The 27,036-nt window shown below is 36.9% G+C and overlaps 1 protein-coding gene across 1 annotated transcript; it reads right to left on the bottom strand.

Moving 5' to 3' along the window:
- Nucleotides 1-395: 395 nt before the first annotated feature.
- LOC121324825 (tyrosyl-DNA phosphodiesterase 1-like) lies at nt 396-27,019 on the bottom strand. Its single transcript, XM_041267033.1, has 16 exons — nt 26,624-27,019; nt 25,161-25,810; nt 24,655-24,698; nt 24,486-24,541; nt 24,131-24,227; nt 22,817-22,851; nt 21,300-21,392; nt 19,266-19,436; nt 18,727-18,805; nt 17,816-18,001; nt 16,737-16,785; nt 16,099-16,165; nt 13,955-14,062; nt 9,075-9,177; nt 4,940-5,048; nt 396-850 (listed from the first exon to the last, which is right to left on the bottom strand). Exons 2-16 carry the CDS (start codon nt 25,801-25,803, stop codon nt 777-779), a joined length of 1,914 nt encoding a protein of 637 aa, XP_041122967.1. The 5' UTR covers nt 25,804-25,810; nt 26,624-27,019; the 3' UTR covers nt 396-776.
- Between the last annotated feature and the right edge of the window lie 17 nt (nt 27,020-27,036).

The following is a 27,036-nucleotide window of genomic DNA, read 5'->3' as shown; positions in this document are numbered from 1 at the left end:
CCCTGTATTTATACTACTATTTATATTACTGGAAAGTTCTAGAAGTTACTCCAAGTTTACTCAGCACTGAATCTATCTGGAATGTTCTGGAAAATAGGTACATTTCAAAATATCACTGTCCTGGTCACAAAAGCAAAGTCTGTGGGGAATAATATACTTATACTTTTGAGGCATAAGCAATTAAGAAATAACACTTACTACCCAGGAACCAAAAAAAAAAAAAAAATTGTTACACGGTGTAATCAAAAAGGGTGTCAGGGGTCATTGTATGCTCGTCAAAGAAAACATGAAACTGATTATAAAATGTGACAGGAAAAAAAGGCACAGTGTTAATAAAGGAACCTTATTAAAAATACTTTTAATGTGAAAGATTTAAGAAACAACTTTCAGCGACTGATCTCAATGAAATACATTATTTACAAACCACAAGAAAATTAGAAAAGGCATGCCAAATGACAATTATACAAAATAACAACGTATGTTTTTTTTTTTTTTTTTTTGCACATTATTAAAAAACAACAACCAATACTGAAATAGGATGTGCTGTATAGTAATTGTATAATTACAGTATAACCTATATACTTAATATACAACGCTGTGACAATGATTCATTCATTGTATTAATGTATTTATTGATTTATTTCTTTTTACAGCACCAGTAACGCAAATCACTTGAATGAACGGTTCGGTACTCCTCAACCCAGTCTTCCATTTCTCGTTGGTTCAGAGAGCGTTGGATGCAAAGCACAAGTGGTGTTGCATGTGAAGCAAGTGATTTATGAAGGAACCCAGATGTTCCCATGTGTATCTGGACCGTAGGTGTATGGGATGTTCCAAATCCAGGGTTTATCTAAGGACAGACAATTCAGGCTTAATACAATTTTAAACATATTAAACATCATACATTCCAGAGTTTGACCATGCATAGTATTGCTAAACCAAGTCCAAAGATATTACTTGCTGAAGCTTTCTATACTTGACTCAAATTAAATGAATGTTAGTATTCTCAATTTATTTGTGATCTGCACTGTGAGGAATATCAGGTTTAAAAATGTTACTAACACTGAAAGGACTAAAATAAATGATTCAGTGAAATTGACTGGAACGTGTTTTTTTTTTTATCCTGCAGAAGAATGTCATATTCTATGCTGTTTGAAGTATTTCTTTCAGTAGATTTTGTGTGTTCTCTCATCCACAAACAAAGTAAAAATCCGACAGAGAAATTAATATGACAAGTATGGAAACAAAAATACAACTGATAGTCTTTAATTGACCAGTCTGAGGATGTGGACCTGAAGAGCAGGATATGAAATAAACACAAGGTAAGTACTGCACATACAGAAAAGACACGGTACGAGCAAACACTTTCTTTAATTGTTGGCTCTGGGGTGCACAGATTTTGTGCATTATATACAAACACAGAGATCTATCCTCATTAAAGGTAACATTAACATTTAAATTAATACGTTGTTTTAAAAAAAAAAAAAAATACAAGCCATACAATATATTTATATAATGTACCCAGAAACTAACTTTAGGTGTATTTGACATGCAGGTTGACATTTCTAATTTACTCTAATTTTGTTGAAGGTAAAATCACTGAAACACAGGCAAGGGTCACACTAACCCCTGGAAGTCAAGGAACCTGTAAAATGTAACATCGAAAACTCAGAACCGTGCAGCTGCCAACTCCCAATCGCCTGCACCAAAAAGCGAACAACATTCAAGGAGCTTTAAACTCTTATTACTACTCTTTCAGAACATAAACCCAGTGCCCATGGTATCTGGTAATGCAAAACGGTATTAAAACAGAGAAGCAATCTGCTGAATAGTTAAAAAAAAAAAAGAGGCACAAAGCAATCAGAGGATGCTTCCAAGCAAACCTCTCAGTAAAAGAATGATTCACAATTCCATGATAGAAAGTGGAGGACTGTTTCTCTTTGTTTCTGTTGTTCAGGCTTTTCTATTCATTACACTGTGTAAAATTAGTGCCACAAAATAGTTCCTTTTTATTGGATGATCCTTAAACTGGCCTAGAGAGTCCTGTATACATCTGTGTAATCAATGTCAAGCCAATGCATTTGGTCTTGGACGCCAAAATGTCAGATGGCCACAATATGGCAGCCATATAAGGTCAAAGGTCAAAGTAAAGGGTGCTGTTACATTTTTCCCCAAGGATTTTACATATCACTGAAAATATGCAGACTGTATCTCAAATGCTGTTTGTGAGTTGTGTTTTGATATAAACAGAGGCAGTGAGTCTACTAATTTTTTAGGATGCTAAGAACTAGACTTTTTAGCACTAGGGATTGAGAGTTCCAATTCAGACTGGTTTTCTTCCAAAATGCTCTAAATATTCAGACTAATCTTTTCCAAAATGTCCTACATGTTTCAAAACCAGTGTGGGGTTATAAGCCTAGATGTACAATGGCATATTTACCTAGTAAAAACAAAACAAACAAACAAAAAAACTTCATTATCTCGTCTCTGCAATGTCAAAACATCCAAAATATACCTTCTAACTGTGAAGGTGAAAATGACTCTACTTACAAAATATTCTTGCAATAAATCTTATAACACAATATGTGTCCTTAAGACAATTCACTACAATAATGAAGACAATTACTCTTATTAACTGTCCTGGCACTGGACTAACATAATCAACCATTTCCTTTAAGAAATTGCTATATTTCAATACAATTTTTACTGCCTGGAGATGGTGGGGCGTAAATTGGTTACATCTTTCACTGAACATATCGACTGCAACAAAAATCCAATGGCAACTACTTAGGTAGATAGGCAAGGTAAGGTTTAAAATAAAGTATGTTAAACATGTAATTTTAAAGAGACATTTTGTAACAGAAAAATATGAACTGCTTTATATTTATCTGACTACCATGAGAACACTTTATTTATTGTTGTCTGTGTCATTTCAAGAAATCCCAGTCCCAGTAATGCAGAAATATTTTTTCACAACAAATCTAATGGGACCGCAGGAAGCCTGCTTCAGTAGTTTTGCTTCTAACACTGTTAAGCTAATGACAAAGCAAGAAATGTGAATATAAGTCAAATGCACTCATGCAAGTCATTTGGAAGTATTGTTGTTAAATGTAGTTTTTTTTATTGTAAAAAACTATAACTAAGTCATACAAAAAGACTTGAATTAATGTTTCAAAGGATGAGTGGATTTAAATAGTCTCTGATGACTGTTGCTATCATACAGTAGAGCTGCCCTGATGTGCTCATTGGCTCCACTGTATCTCAAGAAATATAGCAAATGAATGCAAAAGCCTTTGATTGTTTTTGTTACCCTAAATCAAGCCAGTAAATATATTAAATAAAGTCAGTATTTCAAACTTTGATGTACAATTTCCACTCTTCTATTTCTCCAAAAATGAATTACAAACCTCCAATCTTGTATCCTGAAGAATAATTTTATTGATTCCAAAGTACCTTTTTTCAATTACCAGAATGCTCTACAGCCGAGTTACAAAACCGCAAAAAAAACAAAAAACAAAAAACAAAAAAAACACTTAGGTGCTGCCATAGTAACAAGAAATGGTTTCTTATCTACTTAATAGTTTGATGTCTTTCTCTACATTGACATTCAAAGAGCTCACCTGTCTAACACCAGAGAACATGCACAGTAAGGGCAGCACAAGGGCAGCACAATGGTGCACAAGCAAAAGATATGCCTAAACTGGTGGTTTGAGCCCATAAAACACTGTCTGTAATGAGCCAGCAAGCTGGAGAATACACTTTGTGCATTGCATGCAGTTTCTTTCTTTCAATTTCCAAAATTTCCTTAAATTATTAAAATACACAACAATGCATGCAAAACAATATATATGCATGTAGTTGGTGTTGCCAGTGTGTAGCACTGAAATTCAGGATTCAATCTATCTAATGCATTCTTACATTAAATCACAAAACAGATTTCATAGGTTTGCCTGACAGCAGCAAAGCAAATGCAGGCTACCTTGATGACCTGCGAATCAAGATGTTATTACTTTAATCAAGAACAAAAAACCCAAAACAAAACAAAAATAAATACTGGAAGGTTCCAATCCACTGATATCATGTGATAAAAGTATCCAAGAGGGAAAGGGTTAATTTCTCCTCTTGAGTCTCCTAAGTCAGTGTCAATCAAGGTGATGTAGTGTACTTCTACTCCAGAACCCATTTTATGTACAGTGGCTTTCAAAGGCTATCAGATTGAATTGATTCCAATCACATTCCCTCAAGAGGTGTTGAGAACTCGGATGTCCAAGGAAGCACAGTGCACAACGTTTTCACGTAAAACTTCAGAAATGAATACCAGTCCCACTCATTCCCAGAAAATACCTAGGATACGGTTCTCTAATGTTCACATGGTAATTTAAGAAAAAAAAACGTGACATTTACAAAATTGCTGAAAGAAACAAGTTTATTATAACTCTCCTATAAGGAAATGGAATGCAACAAATATAAATGTGATTTATACTGAGTCCTAAATGACTATCAATGCAAACAGGCTTTGAAGTGCAATTGTGATGTCATTCTTTGAGTGGGGTTTTGCATTCTTGGAGCAGCACATCTTGATTTTCAAACAATTTGCATTATAACATTGAGGCAAAACTGTAAAATATTTTTTGAATAGGAGGTGGGGTGTCACAGCAGAACTACCGCAAGGCCTTGCTTAAACGTGGCTATACAAATGAAATACATGTGGCAGTGTTCACATCTAAAAAAACATCAAGGTGTGGATTAGCAAGGAAACTATTTTTAGTCTCTACTTCACGTTACTGTGGCTAAGGTAGCGAGTGGTCGTTCAACAAAAGCCCTTTCAGAAATTTCGTGACTACTATGATTTTGTAAGTCCTTTCTCCTTCCCCATAATTTCATGATCAGATCACTCCCTGGCTTTCAGAAACACACATGCTGAAATTATGAGGATTACCTTTGCCACTATAGCGCTCAGGGGGCACATCAAACGGAACAGGAAAAGACATGGCTGAGTTCTTGCTGCCTGAAAATTGATTTTTCTGAACTGTGAAGGTTTTCATATTCTGTGGAAAAAAAAAAAAAACATGGTTTTAATCATTTGAGGGGTTGCATTTTAATAGAAAGAGATCCTTTTGGGAAAAAATAAATGTTAAAATGCAATAAAAATGTTGTAAATGCAATGCCTAGCTTACACCTAGTAAAAAAAATATATAAAGAAGTAGGGTGTGTGCTATTTAGTATTTTTTGAAATAGTGTATCATCTTTAATTTTAGAGACAAAAAAATGTCTCTACTTCTTCAAAAGGCACATTCCAGTCAGTATTTCCTTAGGCTTTTAAGTGGTTGCAGGGTAACTGAAGTCTATCTCTGGTTAATTCACTGTATAGGTTTAGTTTATTTGCAGGACAAACAGACATATTCACAGACCCTTGCGCAATACAGTGCATTTGGAAGGAGCCTCCACATCTAAGAGAATGTGCCATTTAAATATCTTGCATACCTGCACGATAATGTAGTCATTCTGGTTGCCCATGATGGCCCTAAATCCTATTGGCATGGAGGTGACTCACATTTTTTGTCCAACTAGTATACCGTATCATTATCTCATTCCTTTTTCACCCAGCTCATTATAAAATTCTACAAACACTCAGATTTTCATGAAGAAAAAAGAATGTTTTTGTGAGCCTCTTGCTCTCCATAGATCACAGCAGATGTTTTCCCACAATGCCTCACCAAACTTGCCTCATGATCTTGCACATCTCTGGGCCAGACATGATTAGCCCATCAGGTCTGGCCTAGAGACTGCTAGAAAAGAAGAAGTTATGATTGTAGTTCTCAGCGTAAATACGCTTCCAATAAGAACCAAGATGAGGGCGTATAGAGAGGAAATTACTTTGAACCAACTTGTGTTGGATTTAACCAGATATGGCCAAATGTTGTTTTGAGACACATTTTTGTTTCCTCATTTATACTCTTATCTAGAACAACTTGCTTTCAGAGCACCAACCAGCTTGGGAATATCAGATAGACTGTACAATAAAAAAAGGAACATAAAGCAAGATGTATTTTATCAACTTACTGCTTACTGCACAAACAGTTAAGGAGCCAATCTGGAGAGTCTGACTACAGATCTGATAGTATACTGTATTTTTGAGTGACACAATTTGGGTAAGTAAAAATATTTAACTGCAGTTCCTTTAAATGTATAATCACATGGCCAATATGAAGATCATGTACAAATCATTAAATACAAATCTGTCATACCTGAAAATAAACAAGTAAATAAGATGTATGGAATGGAATCTATACAAATTTGTATCGAGCCAGAGCCAATGTGAGACTCCATCCAGACCCCAGTGACGTCCAACTACTTGGCACTGCCAGGATGCGAACCTATGCTCCCTTGACTGTATGACTCACCCTGCATATAAAAGTGTACTTTATATACAAGACAATACTGACCAACTGAATACACATTTTACAACAGAGTGCATGATAAAAGGAAAACTACATCAAAAAATGATCTTAGAGTGTTTTCTCAAACACCCACTGCACACAGTTATGCTGTGGAGTTTCTCTGATGAACAGTCTTTTTTTAAAAATCTGATATATAGAAAGCAACTGACTTTTATTCTACCAAAGGACTGTACTGTCTCATGCAGAAAAAAAGGTTCTGCATTGTTTTCTAAGTGTGGGAGACTGTTTATCATTTTTAATAACCATCTAGCATTCTTTATAAATAAATAATGAGGTGCTGTGGTCCATTCCCTCTGCTGTGACAAGGATTATTCTTGTTTGGTTACATGCAACATAGTTGTAAAATACTCATAACATAACTCATATACAAATCAGTAACTGCCAAAATACAATTTTGCTTTGGAAAGAAAATGACATACGAAAATGAAGGTCAAAGAGCCTTTCAGGAAACTTTAGGGAAACTTATAAAGAAATTACAATGTTCATATCCAACGAGGTTGCTCACTTCACTCAGATTCTAAGACCTTATATAAAGTGTCAAGGAAAAAGTGCTGGGCCACCCCAGATGAGGAGCACATAATGCACTGAACCACATCAGGCGGTGCTGATCTGCAGATTACCGATGGCAGTTATAAAAGGCAGTTTGATGCCACGTCTCGAAGAGAGAGCTGTCTGACTTCAAATGCGGTGTGATAGTTGAAGGCCATTGTAATTGTGGGATACAACACAGAGAACATTGAGCTAACTGGTCATCCCAAATAACAATGTGGAAATTCCACTCTAGACATTCTGCAATCATAAAGGGATTACCCTTTGGTTTTCCAGTGCTATCCACAAAATACTTAATGTGTATGGCTGGTAGCTGTCCAAAACTTTTCAAGACACTATATAATACTACAAATGATAACATTTAACATATATATATCTGCAAATTAATAAGGTTTATAAAAAGTTGTACTGGAGAGTTCGTCCAAAACTCTGCATGAAAAAAAGTTGACATTCAAGCAATTTGTTGTCAAATACTTCTTTGAATGCCCTCGTAAGTATTACATTTTCCTCGAAGGCTTGCAATGTGGTCGGGAGAACACATCTCAAACCCAACAAGGCACTTACAGTATAGACTGAGACTGCTTTTTAAAGTCTGATTTCATATCATAACCATTTTCATTGATACACGCTGATGGATGCACCTCAAAATTGCATTTGTAGCTGCTAAAAGAACTCTTAATAACATTTAATACATCAGCTGCTTAAAAAGTTAAAAGGTCTTTGCAAGGAGTTGTAATGCCTCTGAGAGAGCAAATATTTTGCTACGATTGCATCACAATCTCCTGTTATGTCATGTAATGTTCAGACATTAGATATTACTTTATTCAATTGCTTTAAATGCAAATTATAAAACATTGTTTAATTGAAAAAGAAACACCAAACGGTATTAAATGCATGCTGCAACACAAAAATATAGAATAGCCTAAGCTTGTGGTACTGTTGATAGAGAACTAGACCGACGAATATGGAGTGCACAGTGGATTGGCTACATAGTTACTTAATATCAGAATTTGTTGAAATTAAAAGCGCCTATCATTTTAGTTTTTACAATGCGTTATATTTTCTAAAGTCTGACAAGTTCATGGAAAGATGGAAATGTTTCATATTAAAGGACAATACAGTGCTCCCCCTTTTATAAGGAGGTTATAAGGCAGTACGGTCATGGCTCCCATTTCTCCCATAATGCCATTACACTAACACTAGTATTCTCATTACAAGGTGGAACACAAATAGCACAGTCTCTTAACTATGGCTCCCAACTACAGCATTATAATGGGGAGCACTGTATTGTGGTTGATTTCTCCAGTTTACCTTGCCACTAATTTTCATCAGAATATGAGTAAGTGTGTGTCTCAGCCATGGCATCTTCAGAGCATTATCGAGGAGCCCCCCCCAAATGAAACAATGCATATTGTATGTAATAATTTCCTAGCCCTGCACCAGCAGTAGCAGGCACTAAATGTATGTCTTCAAACTAGGATGCTCACATTACTAAGGCATAGATTCCCAAGATTTGGAACATGTGGGGGCAGGGTGGGGTATTTTTTTATACGATAAATGCACCTAAATTAAAATCATATTCTAGCATAGCCAATGCTTTTGCTTTACTTCCACAACCTTACATATGTAACAATACCCCCTTCTGTTCATCCATAAATCATTTTAAACTTCCCATACATTTCTGTAATCCCTTTTTGGAGTTGGCTCTCCCTTTCATTCAAATGGGTTAACAGGAGAATGAAGTGGTTGCTTAGCAACTTTTCAAATGGTTCTGAAACCCACTCTGATAAAGAGGCCTAATTACACAGTGACAGCAAGGTGTGGCGTAATTTGCAACAACTGCAGTGGATCTTCCCACTTCTACAAAGTGAAATGTATTGTTCTATCTGAATCAAGAAAGAAACAAGTATCTACAACAGACTTGCACCAAGGTACCACCAAGCCTACTGCCTGTGGTAAACAGGCAAGTATAAAACAAAACCTGAACAAGGAAAGTGCATCAGCAATAAATCTGTGGTCTGTAACACTCACTGCAGATCTCCTGCTGCTACAGAAGATACTTACAAATGCAGAAGGCAGGAAGAGAACACCCAGTTCATATGAACGAATCATTAGCTGGGTGTTGTTTTTCTCCATAGAACCCCAGGCAGCCTTCGACAGATTTGCACTGAAAAATAAGAGTTGATACCTAGGTTTTAGTATTGGCAGGCAAATGTTAAGTAGCATCTATCATGGGTACCTACCAAGGAGAGAAAAAGTCATCTTTGTACCCCCAAAATGTATTACAATTATCATAGTTGGGAATTCGTTTATTTTTGCTACACCACCTTTACCCGACCAAAGTCATTGTCATGTTGACAGTGCATTTCTTTCCCCTATTCAATTCTGAACACTACTGTTGCCCTGCATTATAACTGAAATGAATATCATTGTTGGTCCAGCTCTATACAGAATAGCAGAGATGTGCAGATTAATTATGCCAGACCATAATTCCAAAGTCTGTAAAGAGATAAGAAATCGACAATCTTAGGACTCTTACAACTTTTGAAAAACCTCATGTTTATTCACCAAAAAGTAAACCATGCTTGATCTGAGATGATCTGTTTGGAAACATGCTGTACCCCCACCTCATTAGCATGCTCTAACCAAGCACAGAACAAACACAGCTGATATCATTATTTAATATGCAAGTGAAGAGGTCGTTTAAGAACTGCTGTAAAAATAATTGCTTGGTTTCTAATGCATTAAATAAGAATCTGTCCACCCACTTCTTATTATTACACCAGTACCAAGAATACTGCCTCCACACTACTGACCTTCAGACCTGTATTTTTCAAAAGTGAAACACCCATTTAATTATAATTCAGTTTAAAGTATCAATTCAAGCATGCAATATATTAAAACTAGTATATCAGACTGTCAGCCTCAAGGAAAATATTCTGGTGCGAATTTATCAAATCCCTAGAACTTTAAACACTACATCCAAATTCTGCCTTCCCCTGAGATGCACAAGATTGCCTCATTAGAAAAGACAGCAGCCTCAATGGCAGGCACAATTATAGCAATGCAAAGCGTGGTGGCCTGTTGCTTTGATTCCTACGAGGACCCAGAGAACTTTTTCTGATGCCTAGCAATGAATGGTAACACCATGTAACAATTTTTTATTTTTTTTTGGTTCCTGGGTAGTAAGTGTTATTTCCTAATTATGCCTCAAAAGTATAGAAAATGGCTATTATTCCCCACAAACTTTGCTTTTGTGACCAGGACAGTGATATTTTGAAATTTACCTATTTTCCAGAACATTCCAGATAGATTCAGTGCTGAGTAAACTTGAAGTAACTTCTAGAACTTTCTAGAACTTTCCAGTAATATAAATAGTAGTATAAATACAGGGGCCTTAAGCCCACCAGTTCAGTTTAGTTCAGGCTGCCTAAGTGGATACATATCTGCATTTTTCTGAGATGGCATCAAGAGGCTGCAAGCATCCGGCAGACGCATTTTGCTATGTCTGCGGCCAATTTATCTAGACAAGAGCGAAAAAGTACTCCGTGGAAGCATCTGCTAAGATGTGTGAGGCCTACAAGACATATTTCGGCATGCCTGTCGGGGATCAAGACAAACCCTGGGCACCTCATTTCACCTGCGAGCACTGCAAAAAAACTCTGGAAGGTAAGATGGACAATTGTTGCTCGGAATTTTATATTATAAAATTTGTTCAAATTTTTAAAATTGTAAAAGTTTTTAATTCTAAAATGTTTTACAATTTTCAATGTTACTGAAAAAATATATCATATATGAAAAATGTTGCAAGAATCTCTTACACCTTAGTCATGGGTGAAATAATATTTCATATTTTTGTAGGATGGTACAGAGGGGAAAAGAGAGACATGAAGTTCGCTATCCCAAGAATTTGGCGGGAACCCACTGACCACTCAAGCAACTTCTACTTCTGCATGGTGGACCCTTCCAAACGTCGGACTGGCAAGAATGCACCTGCTATCACGTATCCGGACCTTCCTTCATCCATCGCCCCGGTGCCACACTGCCATGAGCTCCCCATACCCACTCCTCCGGAGAGAGAGCAGCCGTCTTTAGAAGAGAGCAGCAAGTCAGAGAGCGAGGAAGACATTGTAGATCCAGATGACAATTTCAGAGGTGGAGCTGAGGAGAGAAACCCATACTACCCCAACCAAAAAGACCTCAATGACTTGATTAGAGATCTTGGTCTTACCAAGTCCAATGCCGAGCTTTTGATGTCTAGGCTCAAGCAGTGGAACTTGTTGGATGAAACTTGTTTTTCCAGCTTCTTCACCCGTCAAGATGGGCTCTGCTTCTGCCACAATGTGACCACTCTGTTCAGGGCAATTGGAATCGCCTGTAACCAGAATGAGTGGCGCCTCTTCATTGACAGCTCATCCAGGAGCCTCAAAGCCGTGCTGCTCCATAATGGTAACAAGTACCCGTCTCTTCCCCTGGCTCACTCGGTGCACCTCAAAGAGGATTACAACAGCATCAAGACCTTGCTGGACGCCTTGAAGTATGATGAGTACGGCTGGGAGGTCATAAGAGACTTCAAAATGGTGGCATTCCTGATGGGTCTCCAAGGTGGTTTTACCAAGTTTCCCTGCTGTCTTTGCCTTTGGGACAGCAGGGACACCAAGGCGCACTACCACAGGCGGAACTGGCCACAGCGGACCGAGTTCTCTGTGGGAAGAACAACATCAAGTGGGAGCCACTGGTGGAGGTGCTGATGCCACCACTGCACATCAAATTGGGCCTTATGAAACAATTTGTCAGAGCTCTAGATAAGGAGTCGGCAGCCTTCAAGTACCTTCAAGACTTCTTCCCTAAGCTGTCTGAGGCAAAGGTCAAAGCCGGTGTCTTCGTCGGACCACAGATAAAGAAGATCCTGGAGTGCAACAAATTCCCCAAGAAGCTCAACAGTGAGGAGAAAGCGGCTTGGAACAGCTTTGTCGCAGTGGTTCGGGGCTTCCTGGGCAATCACAAGGCCGAAAACTAGGTGGAGCTGGTTGAGACTCTGGTGAAGAACTACGGCACAATGGGCTGTAGGATGTCCCTCAAAGTCCATATTCTTGATGCTCATCTTGATAAATTCAAGGAGAACATGGGAGCGTACTCGGAGGAGCAAGGCAAGCGCTTCCACCAGGATATATTGGACTTTGAACGCCGCTACCAAGGACAGTATAACGAGAACATGATGGGAGACTACATTTGGGGGCTGATTCGTGAAAGTGATTTACAGTATAATCGTAAATCTCGAAAAACTACTCACTTCTAAATCTTCTGTAGTCATTTTTGTATTACTTTAGTATAAATACATGTTAATTTGGATCCATATGTTGTTTTTTTCTGACTTTATGTGAACGAAAAGACATAAATTCACCCGTTTTCTCATTGGAAATAGGTAAATTTCAAAATATCACTGTCCTGGTCACAAAAGCAAAGTTTGTGGGGAATAATAGCCATTTTCTATACTTTTGAGGCATAAGCAATTAGGAAATAACACTTACTACCCAGGAACAAAAATTGTGTTACATAGTGTAATCAGACAGATTCTGACGAGCACTACTGTACCTGTTTGGTTTTCATTGATTTTTGCAAGACAGTAGTGTGGAACATCAAAAACACAGCAGTGTCTCAAACAGTAAAATTCAAGTGTCAGTGTTAGATTGTAGCAAAAGAAGGGCTTTTTTATTGCTGTTTCCAAAATCTGTAGTTCAGAGCAGTCCCAAGTGATTCTTACAGCACAAAGTAAAACCAACACTGAACCACAATGTGAGGCAATGTACATCTGACAGTTGAGCACAGCTACACTTCTGCTTCCTCTGATGTAAGATAAGTTGCTTGAGAGTAACACATTACAAGTCCAAGGGAATAGGCAAATAATATTGTCCTAAGCTTTGTGCGCAAACTACACACTCTATTAAATGCATACTGACTCAATGTCTTAAACACAGACCTAGATCATTTTATTGCTTATTTTATATACACACATACATTTCATGACAAGAAGGAATTAAAAGTGTTTTTTTGCAGTTTGCTTAGGATTGCTGTGTTCTTGCATGTGCTGATGTGTTCTTTTATATACATTGAGTACACGTCAAAGATGATACAAAAAAACACCATCAAAGTAAAAAACCAGAGAGAAAGCAGTTAAACATACAATTCAAAACAGAACAAAGCCCACATCTCTCTTTTTGCAAATGTCCTCTTGAGAATGGAGCAGAACAGTCTTTTTGATTGCTGCATATTCTGAAACAATTTCCTATTACTCCCAGACAGAGACAAGATAGTCATCTTGTTAATGAATTTTCCACACCTCAAGTTTTCGTTTCTAAGCAACCACTGTGGCCAGGCACTTTTTTCTTCCTGATACCCTGCTGTCAAATCACATGATTCTAGTGAATGCAATGCATCTAATTTCCATGATTATTATTACTAATCTTTTTGTGATCGGCTTGGGGTTGTCTTGCGAATGACCCCACCGTGATGCTGAAAATTAACTTTACCCGAAGCTACTCTCTTGGCTTATGATGTCACATGACCTGTCAATTAAATATCATGTGTAATTCCCTGGAACCCAACACTCAAAGGGCTCAAATGCTGCCACAAATTAGTCCACTAGGGTTTGCTAACACTTGGTTACTTACACATTAACTAATTTAAGAAACAAGAATTGTTTATTAAAAAAATTATCAGCAGGGCAAGCTCAAAAGCTTAATGCTGGCGACAGGGTTTTTGCCTTTAAAACACACGCTGAAATTACCACATTTGGTGGCAGGGTGCGCCAAGATAAAAAAAAAAAAAAAAAACATCACAGGAGGTCACCATGGAGAACACGAAGCACCTCACATAGTTGGTGATGTAGGTCTTAAAAACGAAAATCAGAATCCATCAACACCAGTCAATTAAAATATATTTACCTAGTCACAATAAACCAAGCGAGTTCTTTAAAGTGTGGAGAGATCCTGGTGTAGGTCTTTATATGTGGCATGGCATGGGTTCTTCCTGTCACATCAGCTGACCATTTACTAGAAAACATTAGAGTTATACAGCAAGGTGAATTGGTTACATACATCACCCAGCACAAAGACAACAGAATAGCATATGATAACACAGTTTAATAAAAATCATAAGACAGTTGTGTTATATATAAAACTGCAAACAACAGCAAAATAGAAATGCAGGCCTTTAAGATGAGCCATAAACTGATGGTTAAAAAAAAAGAATCAGTACCAAATTAAATATGACACTTCACTTTTGTAATAAAGGAAAAATATATTTAAAAAAGAAATGCTCAGGCAATTATTGTTCTTATTATTCATTGTACTTGCAAACCTCTACTCAGTGAGAAAGAACACATTTGTTTAAGCAGTTCAGTTTCTATGGATGACTAATCCTGGTTAAGACACCAGATGCATTTGCATCTGAAATCAAAGCCTGCATATAAAATAACAATGACATGCATATTCAGTAATGGACACGGACACTGATGTGATTTAAATCAGCCTTGCAGACAACACTTACACAATTACTGAGTTCTTGTGCAGATTTGAAGTGCTGTACTTTTCTCTTTTCATGTTAACAAAAGGGTTTCTAATTAAGTTTAGATAAATTTTCTTTGCCGAAACAGGAAAAAAAAGATCACTTTGCAAATGCAAGACCAAGGATTTAATGTGTCTCACAAATTCTAAAGATAACACTATGGAAACTATCACAAAATATAAATATCCCTTAGGGCCATAGGGATGTAGAGGAGGCAGGTGTACTGTCAGAACTACTCCTTCAATTGTACTGAAATGACCTTCTTTAGCAAAAGCCAATCAGCGCATCCCAATCTGGGGAGACAAGCCATCTGACAGTCTGTCTGTATGTCACAGTGACATTTGTACATATCTGTAGAAGCGCTTATTTAATTCTGATGGAACTTGTGGTCTGAACATTCTTTAGCAGTATCAGAGTAATTTTGCATTTAAAGATGTGGAAGGGGATGAATGCCCCATATCAGTAATACACAGTGGCACAATTTTACTTCAGACACTTTCCCAGAGTTTCAATATCAACAGTTGTATGTATTATGGTTTCAAAACAGTTAAATCCCAAAAACAAATTTGAAAAACAAAACAAAACAAAAAAAAAACATAATATAAATATAATGAGTGCCAGTATTGCCTTTTCTGAAGTGCTTTGCTGGCAAGCTATGTAGCTGAGACTCTGCGTAACAGATTATTAATGCTTTGAAGAGATGTTGCACCAAGGCATAAAAAGCTTTGCATTTTGACAGCTACATATAACTACTCTGGGCTGGCAGTTCTCCTTAAGACTTCTATGCAGAGATGTGTTATTTTCAACCCTGTTAATAAAGCACATCTGCTGAAATGAGGCACCAGTATGACACAGAAGAATACTAAACACACAGTTTCTTCAGTGCGAGAAAATCACGAAATGTGTCTTTTATGAAATTATCAGCATTTTCATTTTCCAGTCCCCACTAAACCAAAAAAACAACATTACACTTCAGTTCCAAATTGAATAAGAGAAAGTTTGACAAATGGATTGTCCTTTGAAATGTAGCTGAAAATGTTATGTGTTATAACTAGTTAGCACATTTTCTCATATTTTGTCAATAATGACAATATTGTGGAATATACACAACTGACACTTATTAAATAAACAAATCTAATAATTTCATGATAAAGCTAAACAGTGTTGATGCTACCATGTTAATTCATACATGCCTGGTTTCTTTTGGGAGTCTTTCTAGACTCGGTAACCATAAGTTAGCAAGGAATAATAAAGGAGTAATACAAAATGCAATGAAACACCTTTTTTTCGGTGATTTTATTTAAGGAACATGAAGCCAAACTCAAGCAGCCTGTGCCACTGTGCCAATCAAGGACCTGCTGTTTAATCCAGTTATTGATCCCACAGTTTTTTTTTTGTTTTACCCTAGAAAAAGTAACATCAAATAATCTGTTACAATATAGCATACATTTGTCTTGTTTTTTTAAACTATATTAAATGTATAATGGCCCAGTCCCCCCAAAAAATCAAAGATCTTACTTACTGGAAGTATGAATGAAGCCAGAGTTGTTTCTGTGCTGTCTGTATACTGTACGGTAACGAGCCACCAGCTGTGGAGCGACAGAAACAACGTCAAATTTGAAAACAAAAAGCTTTTTCTTTCTCAAAGCCATATACACTCTCTTCACAAGTATTTTAACTGACAGAAGAAATCTCTGTAACTCCTGCAATTCCAAATGTAAACTATAGTATATATAATACAGGGTCATTGCAACTCAAGTGGACCAAATTCTACAGAGGCGTTTCATCCGTTTCTGGTTGATGAAACATAAACCAGAAGTGAACGAGAAAATACTGCCGGGCAGGTATGCAAATAAGTGCTGTGCAACTGAAGGTGAGAAAGTGTGTGAAGGACCTCTGCCCTTCTCTCTGCGTGTCGGGTAATAACATTTGTCTCACTTTAAAGCTTGTTTCAAGGGCTTCCCAACACAAAGTAATGAACTGATGTAAGTCACTGACCTAAGGGTGAGTCATTTCCATGGGCCCAACTGATCTGGTCTGAGCATATAGCTATAAATACATTTTTAATTGAACTTGTATTGCAAATATGGAAAATCAATGTACTACATGGCATTTTTCATTAAAAAATAATGAACACAAATGCACATTTAATTAGGTTACCTGGATAACCTTGCAAACTTGTTCTGACATTCTCCACCGTTGGATATATCTATGTAAAAAGAAAAAAAAACAACAATTATTTAATCCAGGGACAGAAAGAGCCGTAAAGCATACAGCAGTTTCAGCCATACTAAAACTATAACATAGTTTTATTGCAAGCTGGATTAGATAGGTAGCAAGGCTAGGTGTGCCTTCATTTATTTTTTCATGTGTTAAAAAAAAATATTAACATTTAATTATCAGGAAAAAAAAACACTCCTATTTTTAGATACAACAGCAAATGAGTTAGTACCCTGTTCTATAGTGGAGGCAGGTATACAAAACTCATTTTTGTGAGCCATACCTTTAAAAACTTGTGCCACCATCAAGCTTCATTACAATTAGATGAAGGCCTCTCAAGGCAGTTCGAAGTGTAAGCGTTATATTCGTATGTGCTTTCACTATATTCCTGTAGCTGGGACAATTCATCCACAGAAGGATAACACCACCTAAGGGAGTAACTGGGTTCTTTTTTGTTGAATTGCTAATCATTTTATAAGAATTTGCCTCTGGTTAAAAGTTCATTCGGAAGGGATAAAAGCATTTTAATGTTTCACTACAGTATTTGAACTGTGCAGATGCAATAGGTCTGAATGGACATGGAATTGTATATGACAACAAAAGCCTTAAACAGTTGACAGCTATCTTAAAATCAGCTATCATAAAATCTATCGGCAAAAGGGCTCTTTTTTAAAAATGTATTTATGAGCAACATCCATCAAGATAGGATGATCACTATTCTCAAGTAAATAAAAATGTAGCACCCAGCCCATGACCCGACTGAAGCTACAAGAACACTAATTTAGCCTGTTTTGACACTTCCTAGAATTACTTGAAATAAGTATGAAAACAAAAAGACAGACACATGTGTCAAGGCTCAATTATTAAGTTCTGAAATAGCTTATGTATTTTGTTTCTCACACAAAAAGAAGCTGTTCATATTCACAGTATTAGTAAGCCACACAGAAGGAAGACTATGAATTTGCATAAAGAAAGTTCATCAACACCTCTAAGATTACATCCTCTGTTCAACTGCTCACCAAGTGAAGTGGGATCTCGTGGTTGGGTGGAAATTTAACCCCTTTTTGAAGAGTCGTGAGAGTCTGCTGAAATTCTGAAGTTAACCACTTGGTTTTATCTGCCCCCAGTGATCCAATACTGGAATACTGACCAATAACAGGCCAGGTCTCCTCACCAGAATCTGATGATGCATGTTCGCTTAACAGCTTTTAGGAACATAAACAAATACATAACTAGATCAGGTTTATTCAGTTCATAAATCTGGTTCCCTACCATTATCACTTCATCATACGTAAAACATTATACATCTTCAATTCTTCCCCCAAAAAACAACCAACATTTAAAGCATAAAATACAGTACTTTTTATAGTTAGTTCATTATTTATCATCATTTAACATGTTCATTGTTCCCTCATGAAAGCGACTATGTTACAGCACTATCGCAACAGCCAAGACAGATGCTGAAAAGACTGAAGATTTGAATAGGCTACTGAGAGGTACCTTCTAAACTTCAGCTTTTCTATAGCCTGCACTTACACTTGTAGTGCAGTAGAGTTTTTACCTCATCCAAGGTAGTATCTAAATGTGAACAAACCCACACTTATGTAGCAGATGTATTCTACTTAGTCCTCTAGTACAGGCCTGCCGCGGGCACCACTTTGAGGACCACTGCTCTAGTATGTAAAGATCTGTAATAATATAGCTTATGTCCTACTACCTCATTTCTCCAGCAGGGGTCGGCAGGACCAGCAACACAACCCGTTCTATCACCATGCTTGACCTTTCTAATAAAAGGTTGCATTTAAAACATGGTTTACAAATAACAGTAAATCCAAGAAGAGTAAAGAAATTGTGAATATCTGTTATAACCACTTATTTGATAGATCATATCACTATATAATATCCACACCAGACCTTTAAACAGTTATACCTTCCTGAGTTTGAGGTGTCCCCACTTCTCTTTCTGAGCGCCTTGGTATCGCCCTGGACTTGACCCAATAAGGTAAACCCTGACAGAAGTTAAACAGCGATGAGTCAATGTGTTAAACATCCTTTAACATACACACTGGATATATGTGTAAAAAATAACAACCAATCATTTGGAGAGCAAGTAGTGCTGCAGTATGTTCTCTTTTTCAGAGATTCTTCAGAGATTATCTGCGCACACCTTGCAACGGACATTTTTATATGACCCTCATTACTGAAATTCCACCTTGCTCGGGCTTATTCGGAAAATGCTCAAAAGTAAAACATACTGGTGACTTAAACATTCCAAATATCCATGTGTGCAGAAACAGTAAAAAACGGATAACATGCTAATCCAGAGAGTACTCCTTTAAATAGGCCCTGTAGTAAGATTAGTGTAAATCAGGGTCTGTGAAACCAGGCACAGTGGGATGACACACTCTAGTCCTCTGCAATAGGGAGTGTTAATAACATAATTATTTATATATGAGATCTGATTATTACCTAGTTTCAGATAAATCATACTCCTTAATATGATTTATCCACTCATTCAGGGTAGGAGAGCGGTACGATGCAAGGTACTCAATCAGGTCGTGTTTGAAGTTTGTACAGGATTCCCCAGCTGTGTCAGAGCTTCCTTCTGGTAACTTGGGATATAGTGGACTCAGCCATATCCTAACAAAAGAAAACAGTTTAATATATACCACTCCGGGTCTCCAACCTGCTGACCCGCTATGTCCCTGCCTGCAAGCTGAGGTCCTTTGACTTTCCGGTTATACCCAATGCTTCCGGTTATACCCAAGCAAAAGCACGCAACACTGGGAGAGCGCTCTTTTAGCTTCATGGCCCCGACTCTCTGGAACTCTGTCCCAGTTCTAGTGCATGTAGCTCCCACAGTCGCTTGCTTCCAATCAACTCAAAAAACCCATTTGTTTTCTCTTGCTTTTAATGCTCTCTAAACTTGGTATCTGTTACTAGTTGTTGTCTAAATTGCTATTTCAGGTTTTTCATCTTATCTGTATGATTCTGCTTGACACACGCATCCACAATGTTTACAATTCACATCCTAGCCTTTTATTTAATGTATTCTGGCTATATTTAATGTGTTTGCATAGTTTTTTAATGTTGTACTTAATGTACTATGCCCTGTATTTCACTGTATTTAACGTATTATGCATCGTTCCTCACTATCTTGTAAAGCGCTCTGTGATGGTGGTCCACTATGAAAGGCGCTATATAAAATAAATATTGATTGATTGATTGCTTTCCCGCTGGAGACATGCAAATCAGCTCATTCCGTAAGCTAACAGAATTCATTCTCTCCAATACAAAAAAACTGCTAACATCTTTAAACAACTGGACGTAGCCCTGCAACACATACCGGTATAAAATCATCCAACAATCCTGAACAGCTGTGACAGTAAACACCTTGTTTTAGTTCAACAGTCGTGATGGACAGTTTCTGATTTTATGAGGCATGGTTTCAAAATAGACCAGCTTCTGTCAGTTATAAACTCCATCTACAAACCTGGAGTTGTTTTAATAAAGATCACTAGGAAATGCAAGTTTCACCGACACTAGAGTTGTCCTCTCCTGGCCCCTAATGCTTCTGCATCCTTGCCTTGTATTATTTAGGCAGCAAGGGTACTTCCTCTAGCATGTCAAAAAAACCACAGAGATTGCTGAACCTGCATTAGGATTACATTATTTATAGATATACTGTACATACTTAGTGAAACCAGGAAAAGCAGCTTTGATGTTTGTTTAATCGTGCCTTTCGAAATGCCTGTGAATATCTGAATTTTTAAATGCACTGCACCCTACCTTCATGAATACAGAGGGGAATTCATGAAGTATAAGTGCATCCTTAATATATATATATATATATATATATATATATATATATATATATATATATATATATATATACACACACACACACACACACACACATCTTATATATATATATATATATATATATATATATATATATATATATATATATATATATATATATATATATATATATATGCTTTAACAGCTTTTTATTTTTACATTTCTGTGAATAGAGAGTTGGTTGTGTTAGCATCCCTGAAAAACCATCCCTGAAATTGCTTGGCATAGACTCTTCAAGGAATGGCTACAACAGCCTCCCAGTGTGGTTTACTGGTATAAGATAATTAAACCATTGCATTTTTACAGCATGTATTCGGATTACTACCAATAAATTCAGGGATTAATCTATCATTGGGCATATTTTCAAACCAAATTTGCTAGTCACTAAATTGTACAGTCTAGTTGAACTCTGCAATTCACCACTGCCAACGTGACCTACAAATGAAACTTCATGACATGCCCCCTGGTGTCTGATAGTTAAATTAAAGAGTTTACCTTGTTCTATTAACATCATCGTTTAAGCATTTTACAACCAAGCATGTTATAATTCAAGTATTTCTATAATCTAAAACAAATCATACCTTTCTGTGACAAAATACAGACTATACTTATAATTGAAACATATTTACTGGAATTACTCACCCTTGTGTTTTCTGATACCAGTCATCGTGGATGAGGTTTGATGTATGAATTACAACTCGAAAACCTTCCTCATATAATAGCAACATCATCTTCCTGCAAGATGACAGAACAATTTAGAGACAAACTACTGAACACTTCATTGTATTTTGACAACAATTTTAATCCAACAACATGTTGATGCCTAAACTGTGTACAAGTGAATTACAATCTTCCTCATCAATTAAAAAGATAAAACACACTTCACCAATCTAGTCCTAACCTCCTGTATGCATGTAGATGATATCATTTAGCATCAAACTGTAAATGTGTTTGCAGTCTGTTTCCATAATCTATTAGAAGCATATTCTTCCAAATAAATGAAATAGAGAAGTTTCAAACATGAAAGAACTGACTGCTTCAAGTCTCACAATAGAAAGTACAGTATATACATTGTACAAATTTAATTTCTTAATTATACTGCAAATCTAACAATAGGGGTTTCCAACACAAGAATAAGCTATATGGATTGTTAAATCAGTGTTTCTGAGTCCAGACCTGTGCTGGTAACTGGTACACCAATATTCTGATTGTGCATAACACTGTATGGTACTTTGCAGTGTAAAGAAGAAAAAAAAACCCCCCCCCCCCCCCCCCCCCCCCCCCACTCCACTTCATTACTTTCTGTTGATGTTACTGTCATTGCTGCACATTACAAACACATCAGAGCACTTTGTGTCTGCTGGCATGGTTTTAACGAGCATTGCCTTTGAAAAAAAGTATCTGCAATGCAAAGGAACCTCTTCAATTAATAATCAACTGAGTAAGCATTTCTGTATTGATAAAGTTACTACTACACAATAATGAACAACTTAGCATTAAAAACAATTAATAAGCAACAGGTGTGCTTTTATTCTGAAGGGTCATTATGGCCTAAGTCAGTCATAGTTCACTTTTACTTTGACCTGCAACTGCTGCAAGTTGCAATAAAACTCAGCAGGAAGGAGCTGACATTAACTTTATAAATATTTATGCAAGGATACCCAGGTTTATTTCCATTTAATGGCTACCAGTATATCATGTTGACTGACTGCTGAGTTAAACACATTAATGTGTTATACCTTATCGAAAAATCAATCAACCGGTTTTATGTTTTATTGCCTCCTACATTGCCATAAGAAACAGTGCTTCAATTCTGTAATTAATCTTTAGATTTTAGAAAAATCTGAGAATCCAGTTAAGTTTGACAGTGTTTATAGAGAACATTAATATGCAGGTTGTGAAATTATCCTCTGGGGTATTACTGAAATACTTTATCATACAATTGTGTAGATTGTATTGTGACCCTACAAGCAAATAAGGGTAGTGAAATCTGAACTCACTACCAACTGATAATCACTCTTTTATTACTTTTTTGAATGAAATAATAAGAACAAACTAAAGAACAAAAAATATTAATCTCTTTTTTTGCACAATTAGTTGGGAATCTTGTCGTTTTTAGAACTAGACCAAACAGATTATTATCAAGATAAAATACTTACGTATGATGAGTCCCAAATGCTATATCTAACTTTGCCTGTAAAAACGAAACAAGAAACAGTTGGTTAAGAAGTTCTAGGTGAAGCAGAGTGGCATATGATACCTATCTCTGTGGTTGATTACAACACTGGAAAAGACCATGTAAAATAGATGGTGATTCAATACCACCCCCTGGTGGAGAAAGAGAATGTATACAAGCACTAAAATGAGGATAAAGCTCTTCAAAGTAATTCGTTCAACAGAAAAACTAAACATATCACATAATACATTAATATATTTATTTACTAAATTTATTGTTTAGTTCTACCAGTGGTGCATCACAGGGATCGGTATTAGGTCCTCTGCTATTCCTAATCTACATTAATGACTTAGATTCCTGTATAGTAAGCAAACTTGTTAGATTTGCAGATGACACAAAAATAGGAGGAGTGGCAAACATTGTTGCAGCAGCAAAGGACATTCAAAATTATCTAGAAAAGATTCAGAACTGGGCAGACACATGGCAAATGACATTTAATAGAGAAAAGTGTAAGGTACTGCATGCAGGCAATAAAAATGTGCATTATAAATATCATATGGACAATACTGAAATTGAAGACGAGATCTATGAAAAAAAGACCTAGGAGTTTATATTGACTCAGAAATGTCTTCACCTAGACAATGTAGGGAAGCTATAAAAAAGGCCAACAAGATGCTTGGATATATTGTGAAAAGTGTTGAATTTAAATCAAGGGAAGTAGTGTTGAAACAGTACAATGCATTAGTAAGACCTCATCTAGAATATTGTGTTCAGTTCTGGTCACCTCGCTACAAAAAGGATATTGCTGCTGTAGAAAGAGTGCAAAGAAAAGCAACCACAGTTATTCTGAGTTTAAAAGGCATGTCATATGCAGACAGGCTAAAATAATGGAATATGACTACGTGAACAAAGAAGACCACATGGCAACCTGATTCAAGCATTCAAAATTCTAAAAGTTATTGACAGTGTCGACCCAAAGGACTTTTTCGACCTGAAAAAAAAACAAGGACCAGGGGTCACAAATGGAGATTAGATAAGGGGGCATTCAGAACATAAAATAGGAGGCACTTTTTTACACAGAGAATTGTGAGGGTCTGGAATCAACTCCCCAGTAATGTTGTTGAAGCTGACACCCTGGGATCCTTCAAGAAGCTGCTTGATGAGATTCTGGGATCAATAAGCTACTAACAACCAAACGAGCAAGATGGGCCGAATGGCCTCCTCTCGTTTGTGAACTTCCTTTTGTTCTATGTTCTTACGTGAACTCTACCAGACACAGGTATAAAAGCAGTCTTACCTGACAGAGACGCACGTGTTCATAAGGATGAGCTTCCTTATGCAGTCGAACTTTTGACTCCCGTTTCTCCCCATGGACAATCAACAGAGGTTTTGACCTTAAAAAGAAACTTTTAGTTGGAATATATTTGAAACTCAACTGAAGTAATTTCAAATCTTTGCTGTTGTTTATTAACATCATGTCTTAAGATATACTGCAATAGAATTTTTACTGGGATGCGATTAACTTTTTGGACTCCCTGAGCCAATGATGTAAGCACAAATAAAAACATGTTTCATTAAATGCATCTGTGAAACAAAGCCCTAGTTTTTAAATCTTTACAACAGAACACATACTGTAACAACGGAAGACTTACCTGAACTCAGGTGGATACTGTTTTACCAGCCATTTCACATCAAAGCAGTAATTAAACTAAAACAAAACAAAGTACAATTAACAAACCATAAGCAATAATAAAGATCACAGAACTATTGTAACATTACCAGCATCTGCTTTTACAAAAATAATTTGTTAACCTTTCATACCTGAACAGATGCTTTGAGTGTCCCAAAGAAAGGCGACAGAATGTCTGTTTAAAACAAATTGAAAAGTATGTAAATATGTATAGTCTGTCAAATAAACAACACCATTTGTTACAAACGTGATTCAGATCTACATTCTACCAATGTAGGTGTTCTCTTGAGTGCAGTTGGTACTGCATCTTCATTAACTGTTCCAGGTAAACAACGAAGAGGCAAGTTACTAAATGTGTAACATGCAGTCATTGTTTGCATCGCTAAGTACTTGGGCAATGTGACTGTCAATCATCTACATGATTCACTTTTGTTACCATCTATAACAGTTTTCTTGTCAGCTTGGGAAATAAAATGTCGATCTAGTGAAAAAGTAATTGACAGAATGTGCTGAAATTTATTGTGGATTTTTTTTTATTTTATCAATGATATATCTATCTATATCTACATATATTGACCGCAAAACACAAAAATTATACAATCACTATTCAAGTCAACACGTCTGTATTGGTTCTTACCTTTAATATTGAGAGCCCCAGCATTGTACCTGTTTGATATGCCAGTGACTTTATTCAGATAAAATCTGAAAGGTTCCCCTCCTTCCAGCAAATCCCAGGAGCTGAAAGATTCATCCAGCTGCTGCGAGTCCCCTGGGCTTGGGGAACGCCTCTCTGCTTCGGATTTCCTTCTCTTGGGACTTGGACTCTGCCGCCGAGTGGCTCTTTTACCTGCATGTTCAGACTCTGTCTCCTCATCACTGCTGGAGAGACACCAGCCAGAGTCTTCGCTCTCTTTCTTTCTTTTGACAACGGGCGTGGTCGTTCCAGAATCTCTTGAAGTCATAAATGAAAGAGGTTTTTGTTCACTGGCAGGTGCGTTCTTTCTTTCCTCAGATCTGGAACCTAAAAAGTTAGTATAAGTCTTTGCAGAAACCGTTGGCTTATTATGTCCACTTTCCATGTAAGACCTGTTTTTATCTGTCTTTGGAGAGCGTCCAGGTACCTGCTTCTCATTAAACAATGTTGTCTGTTTCCCATGACTTGTAGCTCTGTCTTTGTCAGGGTGCTCCTCTTTTTTCAAAGGCTGTAGACTCAGAGGAGCAGGGTCCTCCTCGTCACTGCTTGAGACAGTCCATTTCCCATGCAGACTCTCTTGAGACATAGCTGATCTGGAAGGACAAGGGGAAATGTTGTGTACATCATAGGAGAAACTGATGAGTGGAGGTGCCTCAGATAAGACATAGTTAGTTTTAACTTCAACTATTAACTAAAATTAAAAAAAAAAAAACATATCAGTGATATGCACTGAGGAAAATGGGTAACTGTGTAGACAACATCTCAAAGTGTTTGGTCTGCAGTGTGGTATTGTCAGATGTTAAAGCCATGTGACAGCGATGGATCGATGTGATCAATAAGGGTGCAGTGAAGGTTCAATCGGTTCGTTCCTCAACGTCATGGCAATATTTGCAAAAACAAAAACAAAAAACACCACGTGAAAGCGCACAACTCTAGTTGAAAGGTCAAGAACATAAAAGGACCGTGCAACCTTCTGAGACAAACAGAACTGCAGCGCTACAAGATGATACTCTGCGCCTGTGAAGCATGGCAGGGGATGGGCTATCTCACCGTGATTCGCGCCGGGTGCACTTTCACATTCCACACGGGGGATCTGTCATCAGGGACGCGCGACAGCTAAAGCACCCTCCATTTTTGTCCAGTCAGTATAAATCCCATTTTGACTTGAGAGTAACAGTGTTATATGTGCACAATACGTACAGTCATAGCAACACTAATACACCTGCTGTAATGCGAAACAATCTTGTTTGATACATATGATTGATATGTATATTTTTTACACAGTGCATTCATCATTTAGCTGCAATCATTTGAACAGAAATAGTGTAGTTTCTGTAAAAAATAAACTACGAGTCAGTATCGTTTTTATATAGTTAATATACATATGACAACTCAAGTGAACTTACCACTGTGTTCACAGCAAAAACAACAAAAGAATCATATAATTAAATGACAATGAACTCACGAAAAAAAAAAGTTCTATTAAAATTGGTGGCTACTGGTTCATATTTAATTTGACTAACATTGTAACGTTTACCAAACAAACATCCTTTGAATTGTAAACATTGGAGATTTAGAAAAAGCTCCGAATCACAAGACATCCATGCGTGAATTGGGTGCAACTACGTTTTACTTCCCCCGGAAAACAAATAACAAGAATAATATAATACTGAAGAGATGGTCAGAGTACAACAGTTCGGCGTTCTCTATGAAACTTGAGAATTAAAAGAAATAATGTTTATAATTCTATGTTAGTTATGTTAACCGGCTGTTTTGACCAAGTCGTTTTCTAGTGATATTTAGCGAAAAAATACCATTG

The sequence above is a fragment of the Polyodon spathula genome, chromosome 12 (assembly GCF_017654505.1).
Source record: "Polyodon spathula isolate WHYD16114869_AA chromosome 12, ASM1765450v1, whole genome shotgun sequence".
Taxonomy (NCBI): Eukaryota; Metazoa; Chordata; class Actinopteri; order Acipenseriformes; family Polyodontidae; genus Polyodon; species Polyodon spathula.
Note: the sequence above shows the minus strand (reverse complement) of the source record. Positions and strands in the feature narration are given on the sequence as shown.

Excerpts from the sequence above, each read along its gene's own strand:
- LOC121324825 (XM_041267033.1), bottom strand. The coding sequence starts at position 25,803 with ATGTCTCAAGAGAGTCTGCATGGGAAATGGACTGTCTCAAGCAGTGAC. Across the intron at positions 24,228-24,485 it reads CAGTATCCACCTGAGTTCAG|GTCAAAACCTCTGTTGATTG; the intron begins GTAAGTCTTCCG and ends TTTCTTTTTAAG. Across the intron at positions 19,437-21,299 it reads TGGTATCAGAAAACACAAGG|GATATGGCTGAGTCCACTAT; the intron begins GTGAGTAATTCC and ends TTCTTTTGTTAG.